This window comes from Sus scrofa, chromosome 9 (assembly GCF_000003025.6).
Source record: "Sus scrofa isolate TJ Tabasco breed Duroc chromosome 9, Sscrofa11.1, whole genome shotgun sequence".
Classification (NCBI taxonomy): Eukaryota; Metazoa; Chordata; class Mammalia; order Artiodactyla; family Suidae; genus Sus; species Sus scrofa.
Genome location: NC_010451.4, coordinates 52004577 through 52031275, shown reverse-complemented (window position 1 = coordinate 52031275; position 26699 = coordinate 52004577). Strand labels below are relative to the sequence as shown.

Here is a 26699-nt window from a genome sequence, read left to right as displayed (position 1 = left end):
AACAAACATACTGATAGTCATAAAACACAGTGAAAGAGTCTGCAAATGAATTAACAAAGCTTTTGAGATAGAAAATATTAACATGAAGGGCTAAGTTGTATGAGTGTATTAGATAGAGGTGTTCTGTCCAACTGATTGGGGAGGCTTCATATAAAACCTGGTAAAACAAACTTGATACAGATTGTGGAGGAAATCGATGAGGGGAAGATACAGTTAAAGGGGTGTGGATAGTTTACAGGTGGAATATTTGTATTGTTCTGTACTCTCTTGGGACATTTCATATGTTATCCTTCAAGTAAGTTTTTTTGTTTTGTTTTGTTTTTTTGGCTGCCTAGTGGCATATGGAGTTCCCAGGCTAGCGATGGAATCCCAGCCGGAGTTTCCACCTAAGCCACAGCTGAGGCAACACCAGGTCCTTAACCCATTGCAGCTGGCAGGGGATCCAACCTGCATCCCTGCCACTGCAGACACCCTTTGATCCTGTTGAACCACAGCAGGAACTCCTCAAGTAAGTTTTTAATCTAATTATGACTACCATTTGGATCCACAGTAAAAGGTGTAGCACATTATTCTGAACACAGTAGCCATCCCATAAGTCCAGTTTGAACAAAGTCATCACACAACTCCTGGAATCCAGGATCATCCACTGTAGTAAGCCAACACAATGATCCCATGATCCTGGCCCACCCAGCAGTGCTTCTATACCTTGTAACACACTTAATAGTTTATACATTATTTGGCTTTGTTTTAACTTCAGGATGTTGCTGGAAATTTTATTTTTGATACAAACTTTTCTCATAGGGTAGACTGATAGGGGACATATAGAAATAATGTCTAGAAACAGAAGTTTGTGGGAAGGGAGACTTTCCAATCAACCCACTTTATCTAGGAAGGCTTCCTGGATGAGTCAGAGTTGACTTGAGAATCATCCAGAAGTAACAACAGAAGGAGGGAGGATTTTTTTTGAGATCCTCGTGGATTCGACTCCTAGCCTGGGAACTTCCATAGGCTGCAGGTGCAGCCCTAAAAAGCAAAAAAAGAAAAAAGAAATGAGAACTGAAAACCAGAGGTGTAGAGAAAGTAACAAAGGGAAGATTATATATCAACTAGAGTTCAAATAAAGTAGATAACAGCAAATGCTCAACATATTTACATGAACCAAGTACCATTCTATACCTGTATTAATTCATTAATACAGGTATAGAATGGGCTATAGCTGTATTAATTCATTTATTCTCCCAACAATGCTGTGAGATCATCCTTATTTCACAGGTGAAGAAACCAAGGCACTGAGAAGTTGGCTAAGGTTGCAGAACTAGAATTTGAAGCCAGGCATTCTGACTCTAGAATTCATACTTTTAATGGAGGAGCTAGACTATATCTTTTTCTCAGAAAAAGAGGAAGAGATGGCATAAATGTTGCAATTCCTTTCTTCTTTCTTTTTCTTTTTTTTTTTTTAAGGGCTGTACCTGAGGCATATGGAAGTTCCCAGGCTAGGGATCGAATAGGACCTGCAGCTGCTGGCCTACGCCACAGCCACAGGTTTACCAACGCAGGATCCCAGCCTCATCTGGGACTACACCATGGTTCACCATAAAGCTGGTGTTGTGCAATGGCAGATGGAACGGGAATAGTTGGTTTGTAACCTGCTGGGCCACAACAGGGACCTCCTCTTTATGTTTCTGCATACTGCTAATTTAATGTCATGGTGGCATTTTAATATGACATATGACAACGTTTATCTTCTCTACTTCATCCCTATTGCTTATTCTTTTGGCTTTCCATTGACAACCATGTCATCCTCTGGTGTGATTCTGAGTTAAAAATGTAGCTGCCCTCAGCTCTATTAAAAAAAAAACACACACATATATCTGCTATTTTAAAAAAAATTGCATAGCCTATTCATATTTGAAGAAAAAGAAAAGGCAGCTGGGGCCTTTAAGTTAAAGATCAAGATAAACAATTAGATTTTTGGTTTTGAAGAATACTGAAATACCTTACAACGATGTATTGGATTTGGTGTGTTAATGTTCATTAAATTGAAGCACTTTATGGAGCAATCAGGACGGATTACCCCTAATTACCAGAGGTCACTAGAGCTGTCATAATTGACAGTCGCTTTTTAGTCTCCTTACACTCTAGCGTATAAACCCTGAGGGAATAACATGCAACTGCCAAGTTGGGAGGATGGAGAATGGTATTGCAAAGTAACTCTGCCGCAGAGCCCGGAGTTGCTTGAAGCTACTGTGCAAGCGCAATAGACATTTAACTATTCTACAAACTGTCACACCCACTCAGACTAACTGGAAAATAGATCGTAGCTGGAAAATAGATCGTAACTGGAATCAGAGTTGCTCTTCAAATAATACGCTTGGGTTTCTTGAAAAGCTACAGCGTACGAACGCTAACTCTGGTTCCCAAATATTTTTTAAAAGTCTATCTCTCCCTGGAGCTTCAGCGCCTTCCTGGATGTACCCTGCGCAGAGTTCCCCAACCTCCTCCTGGGACGTCAGCCTCAGAACCCCGAGGCTACTTCCAAGCCGGGAGAGACAGAGGGGAGGGAGAGGAGAGCGAGCGAGCGAAATGGTCAAGTCCTCCTTAACTCCGGGCCCCCTCACGGGCCTCACCCCTCCTCCCGGGGGCTGAGATTGGAGAGGAAGTGGGAAGGCTCCAATCTGTTCCTCACACCAGCGCCCTCATGCCCCCACCCTTCTCCTCGGCTCGGGGCTTCGGCTCGCCTCATCCCCGCCTCTCGCCCAGGGAGAGGAGCGGGCGGCGCGGCAGGGCTCGCGGAGAAAGACCGAGGTCCGCAGAAGGCCTCCGCGCGTCAGCAGGAGCCCACACCCGCCAGTCTGCAGGCGAGGCAGGCCCGAGGGCAGCCCCGGAGTCCGCGGCGGCCGGATGCGCGGACGCGTCACTTCCGGGCGGTGCAGCGGCGGCCGCTTGGAAGATGGCTGCGCCCTGTGGCTCGGAGCTGCCCGCCAACTCGCCGCTAAAAATCCCGAAGATGGAGGTGCTCTCCCCGGCTTCTCCTGGTGGCCTGAGCGACGGAAATCCCTCGCTGTCCGACCCTTCTACGCCTCGGGGTGCCTCCCCGCTCGGGCCAGGCGGTGCAGCGGGCTCGGGGGCAGCGGCGTCCGGGGGTCTCGGGCTGGGGCTGGGGGGCCGCAGCGCCGCCTCGTCCTCGGTCTCCTTCTCCCCTGGTGGCGGCGGTGGCGGGGCTGCGGCAGCCGCCGCCGCCGCCTGCCGGGGCATGTCGTGGACGCCAGCCGAGACGAACGCGCTCATCGCAGTGTGGGGCAACGAGCGGCTGGTGGAGGCGCGGTACCAGCAGCTGGAGGGAGCCGGCACGGTGTTCGGCAGCAAGGCCCCCGGGCCAGCCATGTACGAGCGCGTGTCCCGGGCCCTGGCCGAGCTGGGCTACGAGCGGACCCCGTCCCAGTGCCGGGAGCGCATCAAGGTAACCGGCCGCCCGGCCTGGGGCAGCGAACCAGAGGCAGAGAGAAGGCGGGGAAGCGGGCCTCGGGGGCGGGGGCCGGTCTGAGCGCAGGGCTCCCCTCCGGGGCCCGGTGGGCGATTCGCATCTCCTCCGCCTTTTTCTTCTCTCCCTGGGAAGGGGGCTTTTTTCCAGATGGCCGCCAGCCCGTAGGTTTCCTGAGTTTGAAGTTGGGCGTGCCTGCCGCCGCCCCTCTTTCTTGCCAATTGAGGATGTTCCTGCGCTCTGAAGTTGGTAGTTTCTCATTGTGCGCCGGGCGGCAGTCCCCGTACCGCCGGCGCTTCTCGCCCCCGCCGCCGGGGCCTCTCGCTTTGTTCCAGGCCAGGGGCTCCCAGGCAGAGGCTTACCAGCCGGGCGGGATGGAGAAAGGGTGAAGAGGGGGCCGCTGAGCCCCCAGTTTAGGAATTTTCGAGCGAGTGGCAGTGGTAGAACCTCACGAAAAGCGCCTTGGGACCACTGGCCTTTGTGTCACTTGTCTTCAGACTTGAGCTTGTTTCTAACTCAAAAGACGAGTAGGTCTTGAGATGCTTTGGAGAATTGGAAAGGTTTGATTGTAGCCAGATAGTGGATTGTTTTCGCGGAGTTAGTGGCACAGTTAAAAGTTTGCCTGGCTGGTAGTTGGTCTGGAGCTTGGAGTGTGATGCTTCCAGAGTTAGAATGGCTTGCCCTGCTATGTTTCTGACTACGCTCTTTCGTGAAAGCCAGTTATCCCTTGCTTTAGGTATTGTGCCGGATGTGGTGATAAATAAAGCTCTTATGGTGCATCTGGCTCTCCTTGTGCATCTGAATGTTTAAATACAGAGGCTTCATTTGGGCTGGAAACTTTACCACCAGCCGGGTTATTGTTTTGCTCTTCCTACTGACTTTTAATCCAGGAGTTCAGCTTTGTATTATTGGCAGACATGGAGTTGTTTTTTAGGTAAGCAGAGTCCCTCTTCACAGTGTCTGCTAAGATTCTGGTAGGATTCTTTATCCCAGTTTTCACGGAACCACTTCTTGTTCAGAATCTGTGTACTTCTTTTCTGACAGGGATGACAGGAGTTTTTTGGGAACTCCTTGAGGGGTAAAAACCCAGTAGGAACTACCATAATTGAACTAGAGAAAGGCGATTGCTCCAAAGTTCGGCATATCTTGGTTCAGTTAGTGTTCATCTGAGGACATCATTGCTTGGAAAATTTGGTGCAGAAACGAAGATATTTCAAACCTATTAACTATTGTTCTGGGAATTTGGCACCCCTTTCTCAATTGCAAAATTAAATTGGCTTACCTGATAACATGTTCTTTTGGATTTCCCCCCACCCCCTCTTGAACAAGGATGTCGTTAGTCATTAATGTAGTAGCTTATAGACAGGGTTAAAGTAGTAGCTAAGAGTAGCCACTATCCTCTGAATCTCATTCGTTGTTCTGTTCAAAGTTGTTAAAGTTAAGTTTGGGGAAGAGTTTTTGTATTGTGCTGCTTAGCATCTATCCATGAACTTTTATTCAGTTTAAAGTGCAATTTAGGCATTTGTAATTGTTTTAGCTTGATTGACTTTTGTCCAAGGAAATTTCCCACTCAGAAGGGAAAAGTGGGAGTTCCCCTGGAGGCGCAGCAGAAACGAATCCGATTAGAAACCGTGAGGATGCGGGTTCTATTCCTGGCCAATTAGTGGGCTGGAGGTCCAGAGTTGCTGCGTAGGCAGGCAGCTGTAGCTCTGACTGGACCCCTAGCCTGGGAACTTCCAGATGCCACAGGTGTGGCCCTAAAAAGCCAAAAAAAAAAAGAAAAAAAAAGAGAAAAATTATGTTATCAAAACCTCATTGATTATAAATCTCACTGGTTGTAAAATTGTTTCTCAAATGACCAGGAAATCTCTAAGTTGGGTTGCATCTTTGTCCATTTATGAGAAGCATAATCTAAAGCAAGGAAAGGAATTTGAGCTTTTCTGAAGAATTTTTAAAAGAGGATCACTCTTCTGTCTCCAAGCAGATAAGACCAAATTGACCTCTTAAAATATTTTGAGGATAGATGATGATGGTGGATTCTCCAATCCACAGTAGCAGTTGGTGAGAAAGGCAGATAACAGCTTTTTTTTTTTTTTTTTTTTTTTTTTAATGCTCTTTTCCTTAAGTGATTTCAACCAAGGAACCAGACTTCTTCATTAACGATGTTGGTCTTTCCTGCCAGAATTATAACCTGTAAGGACAGGTTTTGGTCTCCCTTCATCAAAGTCTAGAAGGAGAATTTTGGAAAGTATAAAAATCTAGAGCAGTGTTACTGCAACTTTAGATTTTGAAACATAGACTTTGAAACCCAAATACTGCATTAAAAACTAAGCTCAGTTCCCCTAGGAGACTTAGTATGAAAATATAATCTTAAGCATAGAAGCACACATGGTGACTGAAATCATAGTCTTACACAATTATAAGGTGGATGGCCAAGTAATCCAGATTATAAAAATAAAAATACTACTTTAGAAAATTCTCAGGGAATCCCAAACCCTCCTAGTTTCAGAAATGCCAATTTAGAACAAATAATTCAGAAATCTCTTTCACTTTACCATGGTAGTGAGAACTTCCGGAAGAAATTCAGTAATCCCTTTTAAAAGCTTTAGAATTTGCAAAATAGAAACAAAGTATTGCGGTAAGATATGGACCTAAAGGAACATCTTGTACAGAGGAAGGTAGCCCACTTAATTGTAAACTCATGTCAGAGGCTCACAGGGAAAGAACACCATGTGAATCAATTACATTTCTGGTCTAATGTTTTTTAAATATTGATCAGAATTCAATTATGAAGACTCAGTAAATAATTTCTTCTAAGTTTGAAAGGAAGGAAGATACGTAATAACTAGTTTTTCCCTGAAACTTTCCCTTAATCATAGCTTTAGCATATTGATGCAGCAGACTTCACCTCATCATAAAAGGCAACGGAAAGCTGAGTCCTGTCCCAGTCTTTTTCCTCACCATCTTCCTGAGTAACCTTAAAATTGAGTTAGCAGGAGTTCCCACTGTGGTTGGAGTTCCCACCTGGGTTGGATTCTCAGCCTGGGTTAAGGATCTGGCATTGCTACAGCTGTGATGTAAGTCACAGCTAGGGCTTGGATTTGATCGATCCCTGGCCTGAGAACTTGCATATGCCTCAGGTGTGACCAACAACAACAAAAACTGAATTAAGGACTCTTGGATTTTGCTGCTAAAGTACTAATTTAAAATACTATCCCGGAGTTCCTTTTGTGGCCCGTTGTTGGTATTTGTTCAGTGGAAATGAATCTGACTAGGAACCATGAGGTTTCGGGTTGGATCCCTGGCTTCACTCAGTAGGTTAAGGATCCAGTGTTGCCGTGAGCTGTGGTGTAGGTTGCAGGTGCAGCTCAGATCCTGCGTTGTTGTGGCTGTGGCGTAGGCTGGTGGCTACAGCTCCTATTAGACCCCTAGCCCTGGAAACTCCATATGCTGCAAGTGTGGCCCTAAAAAAAAGAGCCAAAAAAAAAAAAAAACCAAAAAACTATCCAAGTGAATATACATGCTTCTTAGTGCACAGGATTTTTAACTTAAAAACAGATATGAACATTTTTTATTGCTGCAAAGATTTTTCATTTTGAAGTCGGACATGGCCCGTTGTTGGTGTTTGTTCAGTCATTTGGATAAAATAGGGGTCTTTGAGACTGCCATGTTACACATTATTGTTTAGTTCTGGAGTTTTGTTAATTATTTGTTTGCCAGAAGAAAATTAGTCTGCTAGCAATTCCAACCTAATTTTGGAGTCAGAAAAACAAATGGGTGCTTTTCTGTTCAGTCATTGCATGACTTTTCTCCTTTTCTGAAGGCCTTGTCTTCAGATCTCCATTCACCAAATACTTGAGTGTCTACTGTCTGCTGGATGTTAGGGTGAAGAAAAGAACTGTAATAATACACATCCAAGAGCTTACAGAGCTTAAGTCTGTATATGTACATCCAAGAGTTAAAAAGCTATACAAGACCACCCAGGAGATGGTAGGCAGTGTAGTACTTGATTAAGTGTGGAATGACACAAGCACACAATAAGTATGATGACTTCAAAGGAGGGAGAGATCTCAGCACAGTCCACACTGTAGTAGTTGAAAGATCTATCTAGACTTCGAATTCATGAAAGCATTCACTTCTGAGCCAGATGCTGTATTCACACTTCACTCAGTTAATCTGATGCACTGCAAAACTCATTCTCAAGTCCCATATTTTTGGGTGTTCTCCAAAAATTTGCCTCTTGAGAGTTGGCTTTATGTCTTTGAACCAGATGTGTACTTCTAGCTCTGCCTCAAGATGAAATGCAAGGTGATTATATGACCTAAAAAACTTGTCTTGGCGGGATCAATGCTAGTTGCTCATCAGATAAATTTAAAAGCCGTAGGGAGTCTTCTGCATAGGAAGCAAGATGATTACTTTTTAAGGGACATTCCTTATAACTGTTCTTCAGTAATTCATCATAATCTTTGGAACAAATATTGTACTTGCAGACAAATCACAGGATGGTCTTTCATTTTAGCTATGAAGACTTGTCATTAATTGTCTGTGAAAACCAGTAATGCAAAGATAACTTAGAGCCAAAAGATAACCTTGGTCCCTGTATAAGCATTTTAAGACTCTCCCTATCTCTGAGGACTTTTTTCTGGCGTTTGTAGACAAGACTTACCTTCCGCATCATTGTTGAAAGATTTTCAAGAAATATGGTATACCGCTCAAAGTGTTCCTAAGAATGATTTAGTCAGATTTGTTCCCTTCCGTTTCTGTTGTTCCCAAGCCATTCCACCTGAAAGCTTGTGTATTCCAGTTTGCTTGTCTGCTTGTGAATCTGACAGAGGTTTGATATGTATCCTAGTAGACCATCCTAGACTACCAGCCATACATTTATATTTAAACATTCAGTTTTAAAGGTAAGAAATCTAACAAGCAAACGTTAAAACTGTGGCTGAATAGGCATCTGAATTTATTTCCTGGCATCTTGGGAAATCTGCTGACAAGCGGAGTAAAATACTGTGGATTCCTCACTAAGGGAATATGTAAAAGGGAAACAATGTTTAGAAAAGCCATAGTACAAAACAGTGCTATTCAAGAAAACTTTCCGTAATGATGGAAATATTCTCATCTACTGCATTTCACTGTGATGCCAGCAGCCACTTGTGGCTGTGGAGCTTTTGGAATGTGGTTAGTGTGCTTGTGGAACTGAGTTTTTAATTATATTTCATTTTAATTAAATTTTAAATTATAAATAGCTGCACGTGCCTAGTGGCTACCATATTGAACAATGTAGGTAAAAAGTTGTCACTCATAGAGTTCCCTTGCGGTGCAGTAGAAGTATCTGGCATTGTCACTGCAGGGGCTTGGGTTGCTGCTGTGGCACAGGTTCGATCCCTGACCAGGGAACTTCCATATGCCATGGGCACTGCCAAAAACAAAAACTTTGTTAGTCATTATTTTATGAAAGGATTCTCTTGGCTACACACTCAAACTTCCAGGGGGAGCCCAAAGTTCCTTCTTCTTGCCCTCCCTGTCCTTTTACCCCTGAGTGGGAGGAACTTTGATAGAAGTCAGGAAATATGGTCCATCATTCTAGGAGAAGGAGCTTTTCCTGTAAGAAATGAAGTATTATAACCTCCGTTGGCTGGGCCAAACCATGTCATATTCTTGGTTCTCTAGGACAGTGCTGTCCAGTAAAACTTTCTGTGCTGACATGAGTGTTCCATATGTACACTGTCCAAAAGCCACTGGCCACAGGTGGTAACCTAACACTTGAAATGTGGCTAATGTGACTGTGAAACTGAATTTTTAATATTTTAATTAATGTAAATAGCCATATGTGGTTAGCTAGTGGCTGTTGTATTGGCCAGAACAGCTTTGGAATAATGGTGTTCAAGCTTTTTTGCTTATGTACTACTAAAAGAATTTTGGAATCTTTGCTCTCTCCTGAACATTTTTAAGCTGACATTAAAATTTCTTCATAATATGTTTGAAAGTTTACAGGAAGCTAACAGAGTATAAGACATATTAAATCTAGTATAAGATGAAGATGGGCTGTAAATTTTACTGAATAATTAATACTTTGAATCTAAAAATTTCATCCCAAATTTGTATAAGTTTTATTAAATGTATCAGATAATAGCCCACTTACATTTAAATGAACAATATCACTTAACCAATATTGCTTTGGCTATTCTAAATTCAGTGGCCAGGCTTCATGCCTAAAAAATACAAGACTGGAAATGATAAGAATTCCTAAGGTTTAAGGCGCCTTAATTAATCATTAAAGAAGGTGTATGGGTACCACAATTAAAGACCCCTGCTTTAGAACTTTGAGCATCTTTTCAATATCTTTCTTGGCTGATGTAGTAGGCCTGGGCCCTTGAAATCACTGCCTATGGGAAACAGGAGACAGGTGTGGACCTTAATTTTTGGCTAAGCCCAAGCATCTGTGGGAGGATTTGGGAATCTTGCCCACTCCTTTTCATCAGACTCATCTGAAGATTCATCACAGGCTTTCTTTAAATATTAGGGTATGAAATATGGACTTCATCTTTAAATTGTTTATCAAAAAATATTTGAATGCTTCCTGTCACAGACGCTGGAAATACAGCAGTGTACTATTTACTGTCAAGGTGTCCACCTTCCAGTGAACAAGTCAAGCTACTAAAGCACCAGTTGCAGTACTGTGAGCATGGTTTGTGTATTATGTGGACATTAAGCTCATGGTGCGGCAGGCACTCAGATATACAGGAAAAACATGTCAATTCAGGCTTTGGAAGTGGATCCTGAAGGTGAGGAAGGGAGTAGAGGTAGATCTGCAGTTGGGGTAGAAAACTCAGCAGCTGAATAACCTAGAATGGTGCAAATACGGTAAGATATATTTCATCCAAGAATCCAAAGCTGGGGGAGTTCCTGTCGTGGCCCAGTGGAAATGAATCCGACTAGGAACCATGAGGTTGCAGGTTTGATCCCTGGCCTTGCTCAGTGGGTTAAGGATCCAGTGTTGCTGTGAGATGTGGTGTAGGTCACAAACTCGACTCAGACCTGATGTTGTTCCAGCCCTGGTGTAGGCTGGCAGCTGTAGCTCAGATTAGATGCCTAGCCTGGGAACCTCCATATGCTGTGAGTGCAGCCCTAAAAAGCAAAAAAAAAGGAATCCAAAGCTGGAAGCATCCAAGTAATTCAGTTGTTCCAAAATTTTAAGTGATGAGGTATTTAGTCGTGCCTTTTGAAGTTCCTGCTTTGGCGCAGTGGGTTAGTAATCCGACTGGAGCCGTTCTGGTCACTGTGGAGATGCAGGCTTGATCCCCGGCCTGGTGCACTGGGTTAAAGAGTCTGGTGTTGCTGCACCTGCTTGGAAACTTCCATATACCATGGGTGTTACCATTAAAAAAAAAAAAAAAGTTCTGCTGTGGCTCAGCAGGTTACAAATACAACTAAGTATCCATGAGGAGGCAGGTTTGATCCCTGGCCTCACTCAGTGGGTTAAGGATCTTACGTTGCTATTAGCTGTGGTGTATGCTGCAGATGCAGCTCAGATATTATGTTGCTGTGGTTGTGGTGTAGCCTGGCTGCTGCAGCTACAATTCAACCCCTAGCCTGGGAACTTCCATAAGGTGCAATGCAGCCCTCAAAAAAAGAAAAGTCATTTGTTTTAATTGAAGAACACTTTGCCATAATGCTTGAAGGTATGCCTTAGATGGTGTCATCAAGGACCATGTAAACTGGTGGAGCAAATAGTTTAGGGATAACAGTATAGTGGACATACAATTCTAGAAGTTGATCTGTTTTGATAAATAAATTTTTTATAGTTTGAAATCAGTTATGCAATATCCATTATATGTCATATTCCTTTATATAATGGAAAGAAAAACCAAAGCAGTGCATCTTTTTGAACATACAAGAAGAAATATGTTTTACCCTGTGGCCTAGTATTCACATAACATATATATGAAACAAATTTCACAAAATAATAATGCTTATATAGCATTTACTATGTGTCATGCACTGTTCTGAGTGCTTTACAAATATTAACTTATTTAACCCACATAATGACACTATACTTAATTATCTATGTGCAGTACACTTTGGTATATTTGAATATAGGTCTTCTAGCCCCAGCACTTCACTCGAAAGCACCCAGCAGGTGCCTGCACCTGGCAGGTCCTCTTTTTCCAGCCCCCTCCCCATATCCTCCTGCTCTACCCCAGTGCTTTTCAGCATTGCCTCCCCCTGGTACCCCAGCCCCTCTGGTACCTCAGCTTTCCTCTACCCCAGACACACTCTCCGTTGTCTCCAGAAGTTCCCTCACCTAGAACTGGTGCAAAGAACACCTGGGAGGATGGGGGTGACCGCACCCACTGGTACTGGGCAGTGGGCTTACTCCTTGGGGACTGGCAGCTCAGGGTCACATTGGTCCCCACACGGGGCACACCCTGGAGGTGGCAGGATGGAGGAGCTGGAGGCACTGAGGGAAAGGAGACAGGTTGAAAACTCACATCCAGGGGACCAGTGGCAGCCCCTCCCCACTCCCACACACTGACCCCCTGCCCCCTCCCCCAACCTTCCCACGCAGGCATTTGGGGAGAGACCTGCCTGACCTCCCTCCCATGGAGGCCTCCCACTTACCCAGCACATTGAGTTCTAAAGTATTGGTGCTGTGACCTCTGTCAGTGCCTTGGCTGTCCTGCACATTCACAGAACAGAGGTAGGACCCAGAGTCTTTCTCCTGGAGGCCCTGCAGCCGCAGTGACACATTCCGGGAGGGCATGGAGTAGACCAGGGACACGCCGGAGTTGCTGGATGTGGCTCCACCGATGTATGGCAACACTTGGTGCGGGGCAGTTAGATAAAAGAGGAATAGAAGATAATGAGGTGAGATCAAGTTTTTCCATCATCATGCTACTTTGGACTTAAAGTGTCAAAATTCCAGAAACATTCATTTGAAACAGGTCATGTCCCAGATTTCTGGTGAAATGTTTTACACTATATAGTTCTGGATAGCTAGAGCCTGGGGTTTGAGGGAAAGGGTGAAAGGAGGTGGGAAGTGGTAAGAAATGAGATGGAGACATAAACAAGAGGTCAGATGATGGGCTAAGGAGTTTGGACTTTATCCTAAATTATCAAAGAATTTTCAGTTGGAGTGTGACATGGTAAGTCTTCGGTTCTAGAACTGGCTGTAAGATGGAAAAGGAATTGGAGACAGTGAGACTGGAAGCACAAAGATCATTTGGAGGCTCCTTGCATGGAAGTAGACAGGAAGCAAAATAAAACAGTGTTAGTGAAAGTGAAGGAAAGAGAACAGATTTCAGATATATCAACATTAGTGGGGCTATTTGGGAGAATCTGAAATTTCTAATTTATAGGATTATTAGATCTTAGCCCAGCACACAACTCACTATGTACTTCTCTACCAATTTACACAGTATTCGTAGTTGTAGTCCTTACAGATCATCACAGTACTTCACAGCTTACGTTTTTAAAATGAGATCCAACTAAAATACATTTTAGGGCAGCCTTGTCTGTGTTACTTCCAGGATGTACTCTATGCAGACTCTTATATTCTGCTCCCCAGGCTTCAGAAGTGATGATGCTGCCTTCTCTTTTTCTAACATTACCAGAAGACAGGAACTAAACTTCAGATCTAAAAATTGAAATGTTAATTTTCATCCCAACAATCTGAAGTATGCTCATTATGACAAGATGAGGTAGAATAGCAGCACCCCCTCCACCTTTGGTTGGTTATATCTGTGTAATATTTTTAAAATATCAAAAACAAAAAGGGAGAAAAAACTTCTTGAGTTTCAAAAACAAAGACCAGTACCATAAAAAGCTTTAGAATTTAGACGATTGTTAGTATTGCCTATTGATTATTAGGTACCCTTTAATTTTATTTCTGTCATGGGGTTTATGCAATGTGTTGTTCTGTCTACTATTTACCATTGCAGAAGCTTCATTCAGTGTTCAAAATGAATGCTTCATGAATTTGTGCTTCATATACTGCATATGTTACAAATTATCTGGAGTTTGTAATCTATGCGGAGTCTTCCCCCTATTGTTCTGAATAATTGAGAACTGTCTGCATATTGGGATAATACATGTATTTAAATCTGTATAAATCTTAAATCTTACCTATTTGTAGTTGAGAGAGTCCTTGAGAACCAATGGAAATCCTTCTTTTTCTTGGCACCAATCAAGTGGGTGTTACCTTGTCACTTAGTGGGTGGGATGTGGTGTTATTACTTAATAAAATACAGATCTGTTTTTATTCTCAGACTAACAGCCACCATCTTATTTTCATATATGTGTTCTTGGCTGTATTCACAAATTACATTTTTTGAGCTACCAAATAATACTTCATTCAATATAAAGTGGTACAGTAGAATGGAAGTTTTTTACCTAGATATGTTTTCTAGTTGCATTTTCTCAACCTATGTAAGATCATTTTGTTGTAACATCCTGAATTTTTGAAACTCACAATGTTGTTTCTCTAGTATCTACCTTCAGATTACTTCATTTATCCAAATAAGTCAATTATGTGTGTACTTGATATTAATAAAACCAGAATAAAGTTCATCTCTACCAAAATCTGCTTTTATCATTATTATTTAAAATTTACAGATACTTTTCTCTAAATGGATAGAGCTGGTTTATGATTTAGAAAGAAGAGTGTGATAGATCAGAAAGTACCTTTGATCTCTCAACTGCCACATACAGTCTTAAGGAATTTTCACTCATTCATTCATTCATTCATTTATTCATTTAACTAAACTCTCTTGAGCCACTTCTGCATGCCAGGTGTTGATTTAGGTGCTGGGGATACTTCACTGAATAAAAATGAAAAAAACAAAACAAAACAAAAAAAACAGAAAGCCTGTCTTCAAAGAGCTTATATTCTGGTAGAAAAAATATGGTATTTTAAATATGTCAATTCAAAAGCACACAATTAGAAAACCCTTCGAATATGATATCAGCTCATTGACCTTATTAGAAAGTGTGAGCTCTCTACTGTTCACTGTGCATAAGAAATAGAAGTTCATTTGCCTTGGCTTTATTAAGAATGATTTACATGATTTCATATTATGCCTTTTTACTGTTAGGTCCAGTTGTCACTGAGGTTTACCCCTCCAAGCAGGAAGGTGCCATACAGTGGGTATTCATGCAGTTCTTAGATAATGAGCACCCTTGTGCTGGGTCCTGAAGGTACCGTCTTCAGCAGAAATAGGTAATGTTCCTTCTCTCTTGTGCAAATTAGGAAACATGGTTAGTAGGAATTGAGAAATCATGGAGTTGTGCCAATTAAAATTATATAAAATATTCTTTCTAAAAATTGTATAAACCATATTACAAAATTAAGAGGGGAAATTAACTTCTTCACTATAGCCGTAACTGTGTATCTATGAAATGTTATTTTTCAAGAAGTGACGGTGAATCTTATTTTAATTCCAGTAAATTTCCGTGCACCAAAAAAGAAATGAGAGGTCTGTATGCTTTTTGTTTTATCAAAGTCGGAGAAAATATATAGGTCATTCATACTTCTTGATCCATGCCTTCCTCCTACTTCTTACACACAGGTTGCCCAGTGAGTGAGGCCAAATCCTCACCCTGGATGGGTAGTTAAGATTCCTTTTTTCTCCGTTGGTTTATATGTCAGTGTATTAGTCACCATATAGCAAGTTATATTCTTGCTAAGACTATAAACCTTTGAAAAATGATTAAGTGATTGGCTTTTTATCTATAAAAGAATAAATATAAGCAAAAAGTTGAGGAATCTATGATGATATAGCCAGGTGTTTCTGCAACTTGAATAATGTATGAACAAAAACATTTTTCTATAACAATGTTACTTTACATGTAACAAAACTAAATCTAGGTATAAATTCCTTTTACTTATAGATTTCACATGTTATCAAACAAAAATAACTTCATAAATCACTTTAAGTACTAATAAAAAAAACCAAGTGAGCATTCCTTTAATATTGAATGATGTAATAAAAACCAAGTGAGCATTCCTTTAATATTGAATGATGTAATTTAGCTGAAACTTTCTTTCCTTTCCAAACAAGATTTTGATACTGACTGCTAAGTAAGGTTCTTTTGAGTGTGTTATTCCTACCATGTGCTTTGTGATAAAACTTTGCTGCTTTTTTTCTCTACTTGAACTAATGTCTACTCATAAGGCACCTTGGTTTCCAAATGGTGTGGCTATCATTTTTGTAATAACAATAGCTAGTGTTTATTGAGTACAAACTATTGAGCAGATATTGTCTTAAATGCTATACTTCTGTTTTTTTATTTAACACAACAAATCTATGATGGAGGTACTGTTATTAGCCCCACTTTACAGATGGGGAAATTGAGGCAAAGTGAAATTAATTTGTCTAATGTCTCAAAGCTAACAGGAGGTGAAGCTAGACTAAACCATCTGATTCCATGCTCTTAACCACTTGGTTATATTGTCTCCTTATGAATTAGCAGCCCATCTTTATTACAGTTTGACAGATGAAATAATGTTTTGCTACAATGAGGTCATAAACAGTCATGAACACAATACCAAAATCACAGCAGCATCCAGATGGACATCATTATGCTCATACATGTTTCCTGTCATAGAAGTGAAAACACAAATTTTTAAAATTCTCACAGATAATTCATCATGTCCTAAGACTATAAACACAATAAGAAACGTTGATTTGGAAGTTCCAAGGAAGAATTTAAAACATGTAGATATGCATATGGAGAAAGCTAAAAATAGAATCAGAAAATAGAATCATAAATCAGACTTTTATTGTAGAAGACTTATTCAGTCATTTGTTCAAGCCTTTATGTAAGTCATGGTATTTATAGGACTACCAACTCCTCATAAAGGAAGTAAGTTTGACATAGAAGGAGAAACATTTGCAAAGTAGAATTCCTTTTTGACAGTAAAAGCAGATAAGGATGTGGCTTACTGAAGAAGGCCATGGAGTGTCCGTCACTTTATGCCTGCCATTGTTCACCTAATGTGTAAATGATTTGGTTTCCCTTCATAGAGATGACGAGGATGAAAGGGACTATTACATATAATATAAATATACCCCCCCAAAGAGATATGCATATGGAGAAAGCTAAAAATAGAATCAGAAAATGAGAAATCAGGGCAGGGGGTAAAGTGGTAATCCAGGTATATAAACACAGTATTAAAATGAGCTATGAACTTCTGGAAGCCATGGCAAAAAGGTAAATACAATGACTTTCTATACTTCTCAATGTCTGCATAAGAGAAGCATACCAGGTCCTAGTTTTGAAACCTAAGATGAACTTGCATTAAAGATACTCTAATAGTGACCTTGGATAAGCCTTACCTTTCTTTTATGTGTGATATACTCCCCAGGCCCCTCCTCCAGGAATAAGACTAGTGGTTGAGACACTAGTGGGTCCCCACCAGCTGTCTGGAGTGCTGATTGATGATGGCTTCTGGTTGGATTCCTCCCAGGAAATTCCCGTTACCCAAGGTTAGGCTCCCTCTTCTGGGGCAGCCTGAACTCAGTGACTGGTCAGTACTCCAATACAAAGGTACAGACAACCTACTTGCCTCAATTCAGGGCAGCAGGGTCATCCAGGTTTCAAATTCACTTTAGGATTTGTCGAGGCCTCCATTGTAACCGAATTGCTTCAACTCCTTTCTCTCCCCTGCCCTACTCCTCTCCTTCACTCATGAGTGCTGTTCTAAAGAGCCCTCCCCTGCCAACCTTCTGCACAGCCCCCTCAGGGTCTGCTTCCTAGGACCTTCTGTAGCCTTATTGTAAAAACTAGGAATAATAAATGTAACTGCTTACCCCCAATCTCAGCACATGGTAGGTGTAAGAAAAATGGTGGTTAGGGTTTACTTTCAGTACATGTGACATTGAGAAAATGATTTTTTTAGAGGGTCCAGGAATCTTTTCATATGGTGATTGCTTTTAGCAATCCTCATAAAGGTAAGAATAAAATATAAAAATGCTACCAAATGAGCTGTAAAAAATGTATAGCTTCCTAACAGCTTCCTAAATAAGTTCAGGTTGCCCAAGGATACGTGCATAAATTTAAAACATGCTTATTTTTAGATTTTTTATGGAAAAGGAATGTGTCAGGATATAAAGATATATTCTTTTCACACATTTATCACCTCTCGTTTATACTGTGTAAATGCAAGAAATATTTTGAAATAATATTTACCTGGCTTAAACAATTAAATGATTTTTGACCTAATGTTTGTACCCAGATATCTTGATCATTTCTAATAACCCTTTTAGATGATTTTATCTAGATGTCTAAATTCTTTCCTTTTTTTCATAACAAATACGTAAAATTTACTAGTGGAGAAAAATCTATGTTGTAGGTTGTCTTTGCATCAAAGATGGTAGTTTTTAGTAAGAAAATAACTGCACAACTGTGAGAGTCACATGATCACCATACAAAAGGAATCAAGTGGCCCATTTCAGGGAGGTGCCTGCTCTACATAAACACTGGTCTCCTGAGGAGAAGAAAGTACCTTTGTGTTTGGGATACAATACATTGCTGTAACAATAAAGCTGTGTGAGATTTTTGGAATGTGTATACACATGTACATGTGTGGTGCTTAGCTTTAGGCACTGTTGATTATGGAACAAATAGTACATAAAGCAAGATGTTTGTGTGGGAGGCCTTAACGAGTGATTCTCCTTGCTATCTTTTTTTTTTTTTTTTTTAAGTTATCACTTAGTAATAAAAGTTAACACTTTTAATATCATCCAAATACTTTTAGGTGGTGCCCTAGGGTGTGAAGGACTGAGAAAACATTCCAAAGAGATGCTAAGGTATCAATGTCAGAGATGGTGTAAGAGGTCAGATGAAGATAACCTCTAATCCAAGCCATTGCTTTACCAAACAACTGATTTTTTTCCCTTTTAGGTGGAGAGGAAGTTCTAGATATATAGTGTTATCTGACTAGCTTTGATGGCTGTAACTACTGTTGCTGCTTATGTCTGAAATAGTTAAGTAGTCTATTATACCCTAATTTTGTGACCTGTCTTATTGTATTAGAGAAGCCTTTGAGGATTCCATATCTAGAAGGATTCTTGTATCTCCCTTAACCATGACCATGCATGCTAGGTATGCCTTATCTAGTATTGCTGCCAGTATGAGATTTTGTATGATTTACATACAATGTAGAGTTAAAAGCTTTATGGTCGCTTGAGTACAGTTGGCTTGAGCAATGAAGAATGTCTGGTTTTGACAATTAGTATTGTCCTCCTTGAGGGCCTTTTTCTTCATAATCTGAATGAGTAAGATCCTCCACTGCTAGCATGGAGACAGCTAGGAAGCTTAGTATGTGGTACTCATTGAGAATGAACATTTCCTGAATGATTTGTTCAATGCAACAATCTCTCCCTCATGAAGACATACTGACCAGATATAGACACAAAAGTGAGTCGTTGATAGCCAGATTCGGGATGAAGTGCAGCTGATAGAATTCAGTGCTGGGCAATCCCCCACAAAGACTGAGGATCCAGAGAGGTAAGAGCGCTTGGTTTCTGGTGGTCTTTCTCCTATTTGACCCTACTGAAACCCAGGAAACAACTGATCTTTTTTCCTTTTATATCTTGACAGAACTGCTTTATATTCTTGAATATTTTATTTGTAAGGCATAAGAAATAGTAAAATTTAGACAGGATTACAGAGTTCCATTTGAGGTAATCCCTCCCTGCCACCAAAGGAAAGTATAGCAAGAATGGTGGATATTTAAAAATTGCCTTGTGTTTGCTGTTAGGTCTCCTTTGTTACAAAGAAATTAATTTGCTTTACCAATTATAGCTGTATCTATGTTTTCTACCTTTGCTGCTCCTGCTTTTTTCAAAAGATTTTAGGAGCCCTACCTACCTTGGATTTATTGATTTTTTAATAAATATAATCCACCACTGTGGTTAAACAATGAGCTTCCTGATTTTCTTCTTGCTAGTGATTTATTACTTTAAAGTTACCTTAATTCATTTACTTAATAGATATATATTGAACAATCCTTATGTGATAGGCACTGTTTTGGGCTCTGGGATGCAGCAGATAAGGCAGACATTATCCTTACCTCATGGAGTTTACAATCCAGTGGAATAGCTCTCTTAGGATACATTAACATTTTGTTAGTGGCATTTGGTAATTTTTATATAGCAAATCCCTTTTGAAGGAATATTTACTCATCTTAAGGCCTTGGCTCCTCATTTGTTAAATGAGGAAGTTGGGCTAGATGATTTCTAAGTTATCTTCCTTCAAAACTTTCATGTTTTGGAAGTTGGAACTGGTTTGCCCTCAGAGCCTTGGGCAGCTCCACACACTCCCATCAATCAGTATATTAGAGAAAGTTTTACAAAAGAGGCATTTGGCAAGGATAGTGACACAGGTAGGTAGTGAAGAGTATGAAGTGCAGGAAACTCAGATGAGTTAAGGACATAGTTTGAGGACCATTGCAACCATAGTATGAATAGCTTCAGCAGAGTAATAGATCAGACTTTATTCCATGGGGTTAAGGATTGAATTCGTGTAGACATTGCCTACTCCTTTGAGTCCCTTCAGTCTTCAGGCCATGTTAAAATGGGGAGATGTTAGCCATTGTCTATGAAGGAAGGGAGTCAAGACTTAACTTTCCTATACTTGTTTCTAGGTATGTGAATTTCCCTGTTCTAAATTGTTACCTTAGGAGTTCCTGTCGTGGCATAGCGGAAACAAATCCTACTAGGAACCATGAGGTTTCGGGTTTCATCCCTGGCCTTGCTTAGTGGGTTAAGGATCCAGCGCTGCCGTGAGCTGTGGTATAGGTCGCAGAGGTGGCTTGGATCTGGCGTTGCTGTGGCTGTGGTGTAGGTCGGCAGCTATAGCTCCTATTAGACCCCTAGCCTGGGTACCTCCATATACCATGGGTGCAGCCCTAAAAAAGACAAAAAAAAAAAAATTAAAAAAGCAGTTATCTCAAGTAATTTATCTAGCATCTATATTGATAAATTAATCATAGTGAATGATCAAGGACTATGTGATACAATTGGAACATTTCAGCATAGCTTATGAATCATTTATTATTGCTTAATTGCCACTTTGGAAAAAGATTTCTTCTCCTTCAGGTAGAAAAAAGTGCTATATCTTTGTGAAGAGTAAATTGATACCCTTGTATGCTTTTACTGATGGGTACTGTTTCTTGCATGAAACTAGGATTTTGCTAATTTACCTCTTAAAGGAAGTATTGATGCTGTTTTAACTAAATAAGCAGGTTACTGAGGAAACTGGAGAAATTGTACTTGAACTGGTCCCAATCTTCAGACTCTCCTGTAAAACCTAAGACACAAAGTCTACACAAAGTCTAATAAATACCTATTATTTTACCTATTGCATTCTTTTACCTATTATATTCTAATACCTATTGTATTCTTTTATGGGAGAAACAACACATAGTATAGAGCAGAGTTTCTTAATCCAAGGCTCTTGGAATGAGCTCTTCAGAGAGGCCATGTTCCCCTTGTCATTGTACAGTTTTGTATGTGCGTTCTTCCAGGGAGGGGATTGAGGACCCAGACAAGTTAAGAACCTCTGCTCTGGAGAGGAAAAGGAAGAGAATCTTAAGAATAAAAATGTTTCTCACTTGTCAAAACTTCTGTAGCACTAAGAACTGGGGCATATGAAACAAGTGCTATTTTGAGTTTTGGTTTTCTTTTGTTGGGGCTTTTGGTTGGTTGGTTTTAGAGGATTAGGTGATTGGCAAGTCAGTTTGCCAGATTTTAATGTACAGAAAAACTTAAGAAAGTAGGTAGTAAAGGTTCTACTGGCCCAAATGGATTTTGCCTTAAGTGACTGCCTTGTCATTAGTTACATCTCTGTATGTTCTTAATATCCCTCTTACTGTGTGCAGAAATGTTTTTATTGATGTCTGCCATTTCGTATTTTTTTCCTCCTGCCTTTGTGCTCACAGTAAGAAAATATAACTGATTTAAGAAATTTTGAGTCTTCTTTAGAGATACTGAAATATACTCAGTTATTCTGTTGTCTTAGTTAACCAAGAGCAACTAGTTTTAACACGTACAATAAAGCAGTAGCCTTAATTTAAAGGAAGAAGATCTAGTTCACAAAAACTTCTTTTGCTTTACAATGCAATCTGCTTAGGCCGAAGTATTGTTTTTAACACTTTTATAAACAGTCACTGGAGATTTGCTCCCAGTGTAATTTCTGTTGTCTCTTGTGGAATATAATATGTGATTTTTTAAGACTTTGTTTATAAATAAGTATATTCTTTATTTAATAATATGGGTTAAAGAATCTTAAATTTATCGTATTTAGTTGGCAGAGGGTTAAGATATACTATGTAATCCATTTCTAGTGTGGCCAGTTTGACAACTGCATTTGAAAATCTGTTTCGCTGCTTGTTTTTTCTTATAACATTGTTTCCTGCTATTATAACTAAGCTGTCCTCCCTACAGTTTGACTGTTTTTCATCTGACATCTTAGACTGATCATGCCAGTGTTTTCAAAACAACACATTTATATGGCAATTATGCCTTATTTCTATTCCTCCCTGTTTTATACCCTGATCCACCTATAGTCAGTTCTGTTAGAACAGTGGTTTGGTTATGGTGATGATTTTATGATTGTATGAAATGGGGCAAATTTTGAGAAAATAATTGAGCCAGTAGCAGAATTGGTTGGCATATACCCATATGATTTATTTTGCTTGCTTCCTACTTTGCCATACCAGGGAAGAATTCTATTCTTCCTACTCCTGAAAGTCAAAGGAGGGATTGGAGGACACTGAAACAAAAGAAACATTATTTTTACCCCAAAAGTAGCTTATATAACGTCAGGAAGGGCTTTGATGAAACTACTGGCCCTACTTATAGATCTTATTTTCCAAGCCTTTCATTATTTTATTTGCCCTTTTCTGAACTCTACAATTTCCCTCTCTTGTAGCTGGTTCGATGCCCAGAACTGAATGCTGTGCTCCAGCTGTGGCCTCACCGGTGCTGAATAGAGAGGAAGAGCCACCTTCATAGCTTACATGTGATTCCTCTGCTTATACAACCCAATACTGGATTTACTTACTTTGGCAAGATAGCTGCATTGTGCACTGTATTTAATGTTACGTGTACTGTAACCCTGGGTCTTTCTCTGCATTGCTACCGTTAAACCCCCAATCCTGCCAATCTAAAAACTCCTGCCTTTGTTTACCTGCCCCCCCACCCCCAGACTCCCCTTACATCCATCCACAATGAATGTCATCTTTATTCTCTCATATACTTTCACTGTAATCTTAAACTTTGGCAAGACTTTCCCTCTGTCTATAAATTGTCAGTTGTCAGCCATCTTATTTTTCTCCCTGCTTTGGTAATGGGACATCTTTCACATCTTTTCCCTGGTTCTTTTCCTTTTGTAGTCTTTGAACACTTGGCACAGTGGATTTACCAAGCATTCACTTGGCATTTCTTCCAAATCAAATACCTTTGAATTCCTCTGATTTGACCACCTGGTGAAGTTGTTTCCTATACTTTAGTTCTCTCCAGACTTTCTTGACTCCTGACCTCTGTCCCTCTGACTTCACTTAAGATATAGTTTTATCCTCACAGCTCTTGTCCCATGGGAGAGGCAGTAGTATTGATTTGCTATGGACATTTCTAACAATAAGGAAATGGTTATTCTTCTTAATTGTGAATGGACTGATCTTTAATTATTTTAAGCAAATTCTTTCCCCTCTGAGATCTTAATTTTTTTAAAAAATGCTAGAGCTAAGTGACTATGATTTTCTAAGATAAATGAGGTAAAGGAAGAAGGAAGGGAAACAAGGTTTTTGTGTTGAACAGGAAATGGTCCTCCAAGGAAGCCAAATTCAAGTTCTTGTTGGGTTTGTTATAACTGCCCCAAATGGGAGACGAGACTTCATTTTAGATTCCAGAGCATTATCTTAATCTCAGATTTATAGTAGATGTTTAGTTGGTTTATTTAGGACTATTGACACAGACACACAATCACTTAATTGTATACTTTGGTTAATCATTTAGAGTGTGGCAAGTGTAACCTTTTCTGACTTATTATGGATGATAAGAATTGGAAGGTCTTCATATGTCCTTTTTATCCATTTCTGAAGTCCCTGTAGCTTAACTAAATCCCACTGTTTCTTATAGTAGTGTCAAGCTGATGTTTAAGTTTTTACTTGTTTTCTGTCCTAGTTGCTATGTGCTATTTAAACAGCCTCTCCTTGGATCTGTGGTCTTTACTGAACCCAGAAGTAACTTCTTTGTATATTTATGTCTTGAGAGAGTTAAAAATCAATTTGGAAATCTTTTAAACATTATTTCAATACATCAGATTCCTATCATATGGATTTAGGAGTTACCAAACATTTTTTCATTCAGACTCCTAATAAATATTTTACATATCACCATTACACTATTAAAGTATATTTCAAAAGTACACCACAAAGTAAGGGGTGGCAAGATCTGTTAGGCTTTGCTGAAATAGAAAATATATCATCTGACTGTTCTTCCGCAGCTAGACCCCTTAGATATTGCTAGTTTCCTTATGCATAATTACATAAGCCAAGTGAAACGTTAAGCTCAATTTGGTGGTTTCGAAGAAAGTAAATCTTTTCTGTGGTTTTCCACCATGTATATCGTCAAAGACTGGTGGCTTTGCTTACAGTTCTGTCACATCCTGATAAATGTGGCACCTGCCTTCAAAGGAATGTTAGTTTTATTCCTTGACTTCTGAAACAACCCTCAGTGACAGATATGTTTGGGCTCCTCTGTGTGCTGAATGCCTTTCTCTAGGCTGCCAGTAAGTAGTGAGCAGTGGCATGGTTTCCATTTCCATATATGGCCTTGGAAGGGTGAAAGGGACATGGCTGGGACTGTCCATTTACGGTCCTTGGAGGAGTGAAAAGAGTGGTTGGGGTGTTCTTGGAGGCAGAAACTAGACCTTGTGAGATAAAAATAAATTGGCAGGAGATGTTTGCAATTCAAATTCCAGTCCCTGCCAGGAGGGCAGAGGGCACTGGGAAAGGGGAGGGTGCAGAAAGTCACAGTCCGCTTCAGGCATTTGTCTCCTTCCCTTGGAAGAGTTGCTCGTGACACATTTCCCAAGTTCATTTCTGATTTGTTCTAGAAAGTTGTGTTAGTTGCTTGTGACTATCCTTTACAAAAGAAAGAAGGAGCACCTTTACAGAGTGTATGATCAGAAACCTCCCTTCTTTAAGGCATTATGTGAGATACCGGAAGAGACCTCCAGAAGGGGAGAGTGAGGCAGGTGCCTATGCAAGGGATAGGCGGGCTGGTTTTAGAATGGGGTGACTCTAATCACTGCTCTGTTTTTTTGTTGGAGGAATATCACTGTGTCATGCTTTTATTACACCATTTGCCCACCTAGATTTCCAGCCTCCAGGGACAGATCTGCAAAGTATTTGATAGTGCCTTTCGGTACTTTGTCACCTGAGACTTAAAGGTACTGCACTTTCATGGAGGCTCTATAAGATTATTCAGAGTTGTTTTAGCTTGGTGAGAATAGATGACCTATATTGGCTTATGGAAAGTCATTTCACATTCAGGAGAAATTTATAGTCTGGCTAGTGTGTGTAAATTAAGTCTGAGGTGAACTGGTTTGGCACAGTTGAGTTAGAAAGTATTTGGGAGCCACCAGAAGAAAAAAAAAGGGTTTTGTCTGTCATGAGAATTCTCAGAGTAAAACCCAGTAAAGTAGAAAAAGAGATTAGAAGGAACAAAAAGGAGGCAGAGATGGGATAGAAACTGAATGTAACTAAACTAAATTTGGAACTAAGACACAAAGACTGGGACTAGGTTCTTGAATTATCTTTTAGATATCATGTATGATAGCATTACTACCATTCAACTAAGGAAGCTGGGTTAATTGTCAGAAATATCATTAGTAGACGATAAAGCAAATTGAAGGGTTGTACAAGATAATACAATTATCTAGGTTTTTATCCATGGACTTGCATAATGATACTATTTGCAGTGTGCCACGAGGCAGAAAAAGAAGTGAAATAACACCCTTCCACCTCACTTTCCTCCCAAAAAAGAAATTATTGGGTTTATTTGTTGGTTTGTTTGGCTGGCTGTTTGAGTTGGTAGAATAGCCTAGTGTTATTATTGGCTAATTTTTAGACATAGGTATTAGTGTATTGTTTCTTGATAATTGATATTTGAGACTGGGAATTGGTAGCATTATTGATTTGCTCTCTTTTAGATTTTAGCAACTTCCCCAAAGACAGAGTGAGTTAGTAAGGAATACGGATTATGTAAATAATATGTTTTACTAGCTAATTCATGTAGGCAATTGTTTTACCCTGTATTCCTTCTTAATCAAGAGTAAGGAAGGTTATATTCTTTGCTTTGGGAAATTCTTCTTTCTGTCCTCCCTCCCTTCACTTTTTCCAAATTCTGGGCACAATAGCAGCTCTTTCTTTCCTGTGGCAGGTGTGCATCCTATTGGCTGGCTGGTATTTCTTGTTTTCTTATTTTTTTTTTCTTATTCTTTTAAAATGGGGGTGGGGGTATAAAATATGTGTATGGGATACATGCAAATAATGTTGTAATGTTTCTTGTTGTTTAATGGATAATTAATTGCAAAATAATTGTTTGAATTATAACATGTTTGAGTAAATGCTAAATTAGTATTTTTTCTAATATAATAATGAATTTGAAATCTAGCATTCCTGTAACAATGTGTCTTTGTTTGTCTGTCCGTGTCTGTCTAATAGTAATTAATATCTGTGGTCCGTACCTGGAAGAGGAAGTACAGCTTTAAAGGAATAACAAAAGACTTTGTGTCTTAGACCCTTCGCAGGTGTTACAGTCGGGTGAAAGAACATGGTGTTGGGAAAAGAAAGAGCAGTTACACATTTGAACAGTTGGAACAGGTGTTTGGTCAGGGAGGATGGGATGCTCAGCCCTGCCAGCCTGTACTTATTAACAGTAGTGGCTTGTACCAGGAGCTGGAGTCAGATGGCAGCACTATGGAGGAGTATTCACAGGAGGACTGGGGAAACCACAGTCAGGATCTCCATGGCTATCCAACAGATCAGGAATTGGGTAAGAAAGCCAATATCTGACTCATGCGCACGTGCGCGCGCGGGTGTGTGTGTGTGTGTGTGTGTACATACCTTTATATGTGCATGGGTGCTTAATACCTGTAATATCTTCATGTACCATTCTCACTGACAGCACAATGCATGTAGCCAGTC

At 40.3% G+C, this 26699-nt stretch overlaps 1 protein-coding gene across 9 annotated transcripts in view; it reads left to right on the top strand.

The window, feature by feature from the left end:
* The window catches only part of MSANTD2 (Myb/SANT DNA binding domain containing 2), a 32389-nt gene continuing 7433 nt past the window's right edge, over nucleotides 1744-26699 (top strand). The window contains exons 1-3 of one of the 9 annotated variants that reach the window (XR_002335710.1): nucleotides 1744-3460; nucleotides 14575-14699; nucleotides 16848-25147. Coding sequence is in view for 4 of the 9 variants with exons in the window: in XM_003357350.4 (XP_003357398.1) it covers nucleotides 2699-3460; nucleotides 26292-26547 (1018 nt within the window). In the remaining 5 variants the exon portion in view is untranslated. The other 8 variants (XR_002335711.1, XR_002335713.1, XM_021063066.1 and 5 more) reach the window with 8 other exon arrangements.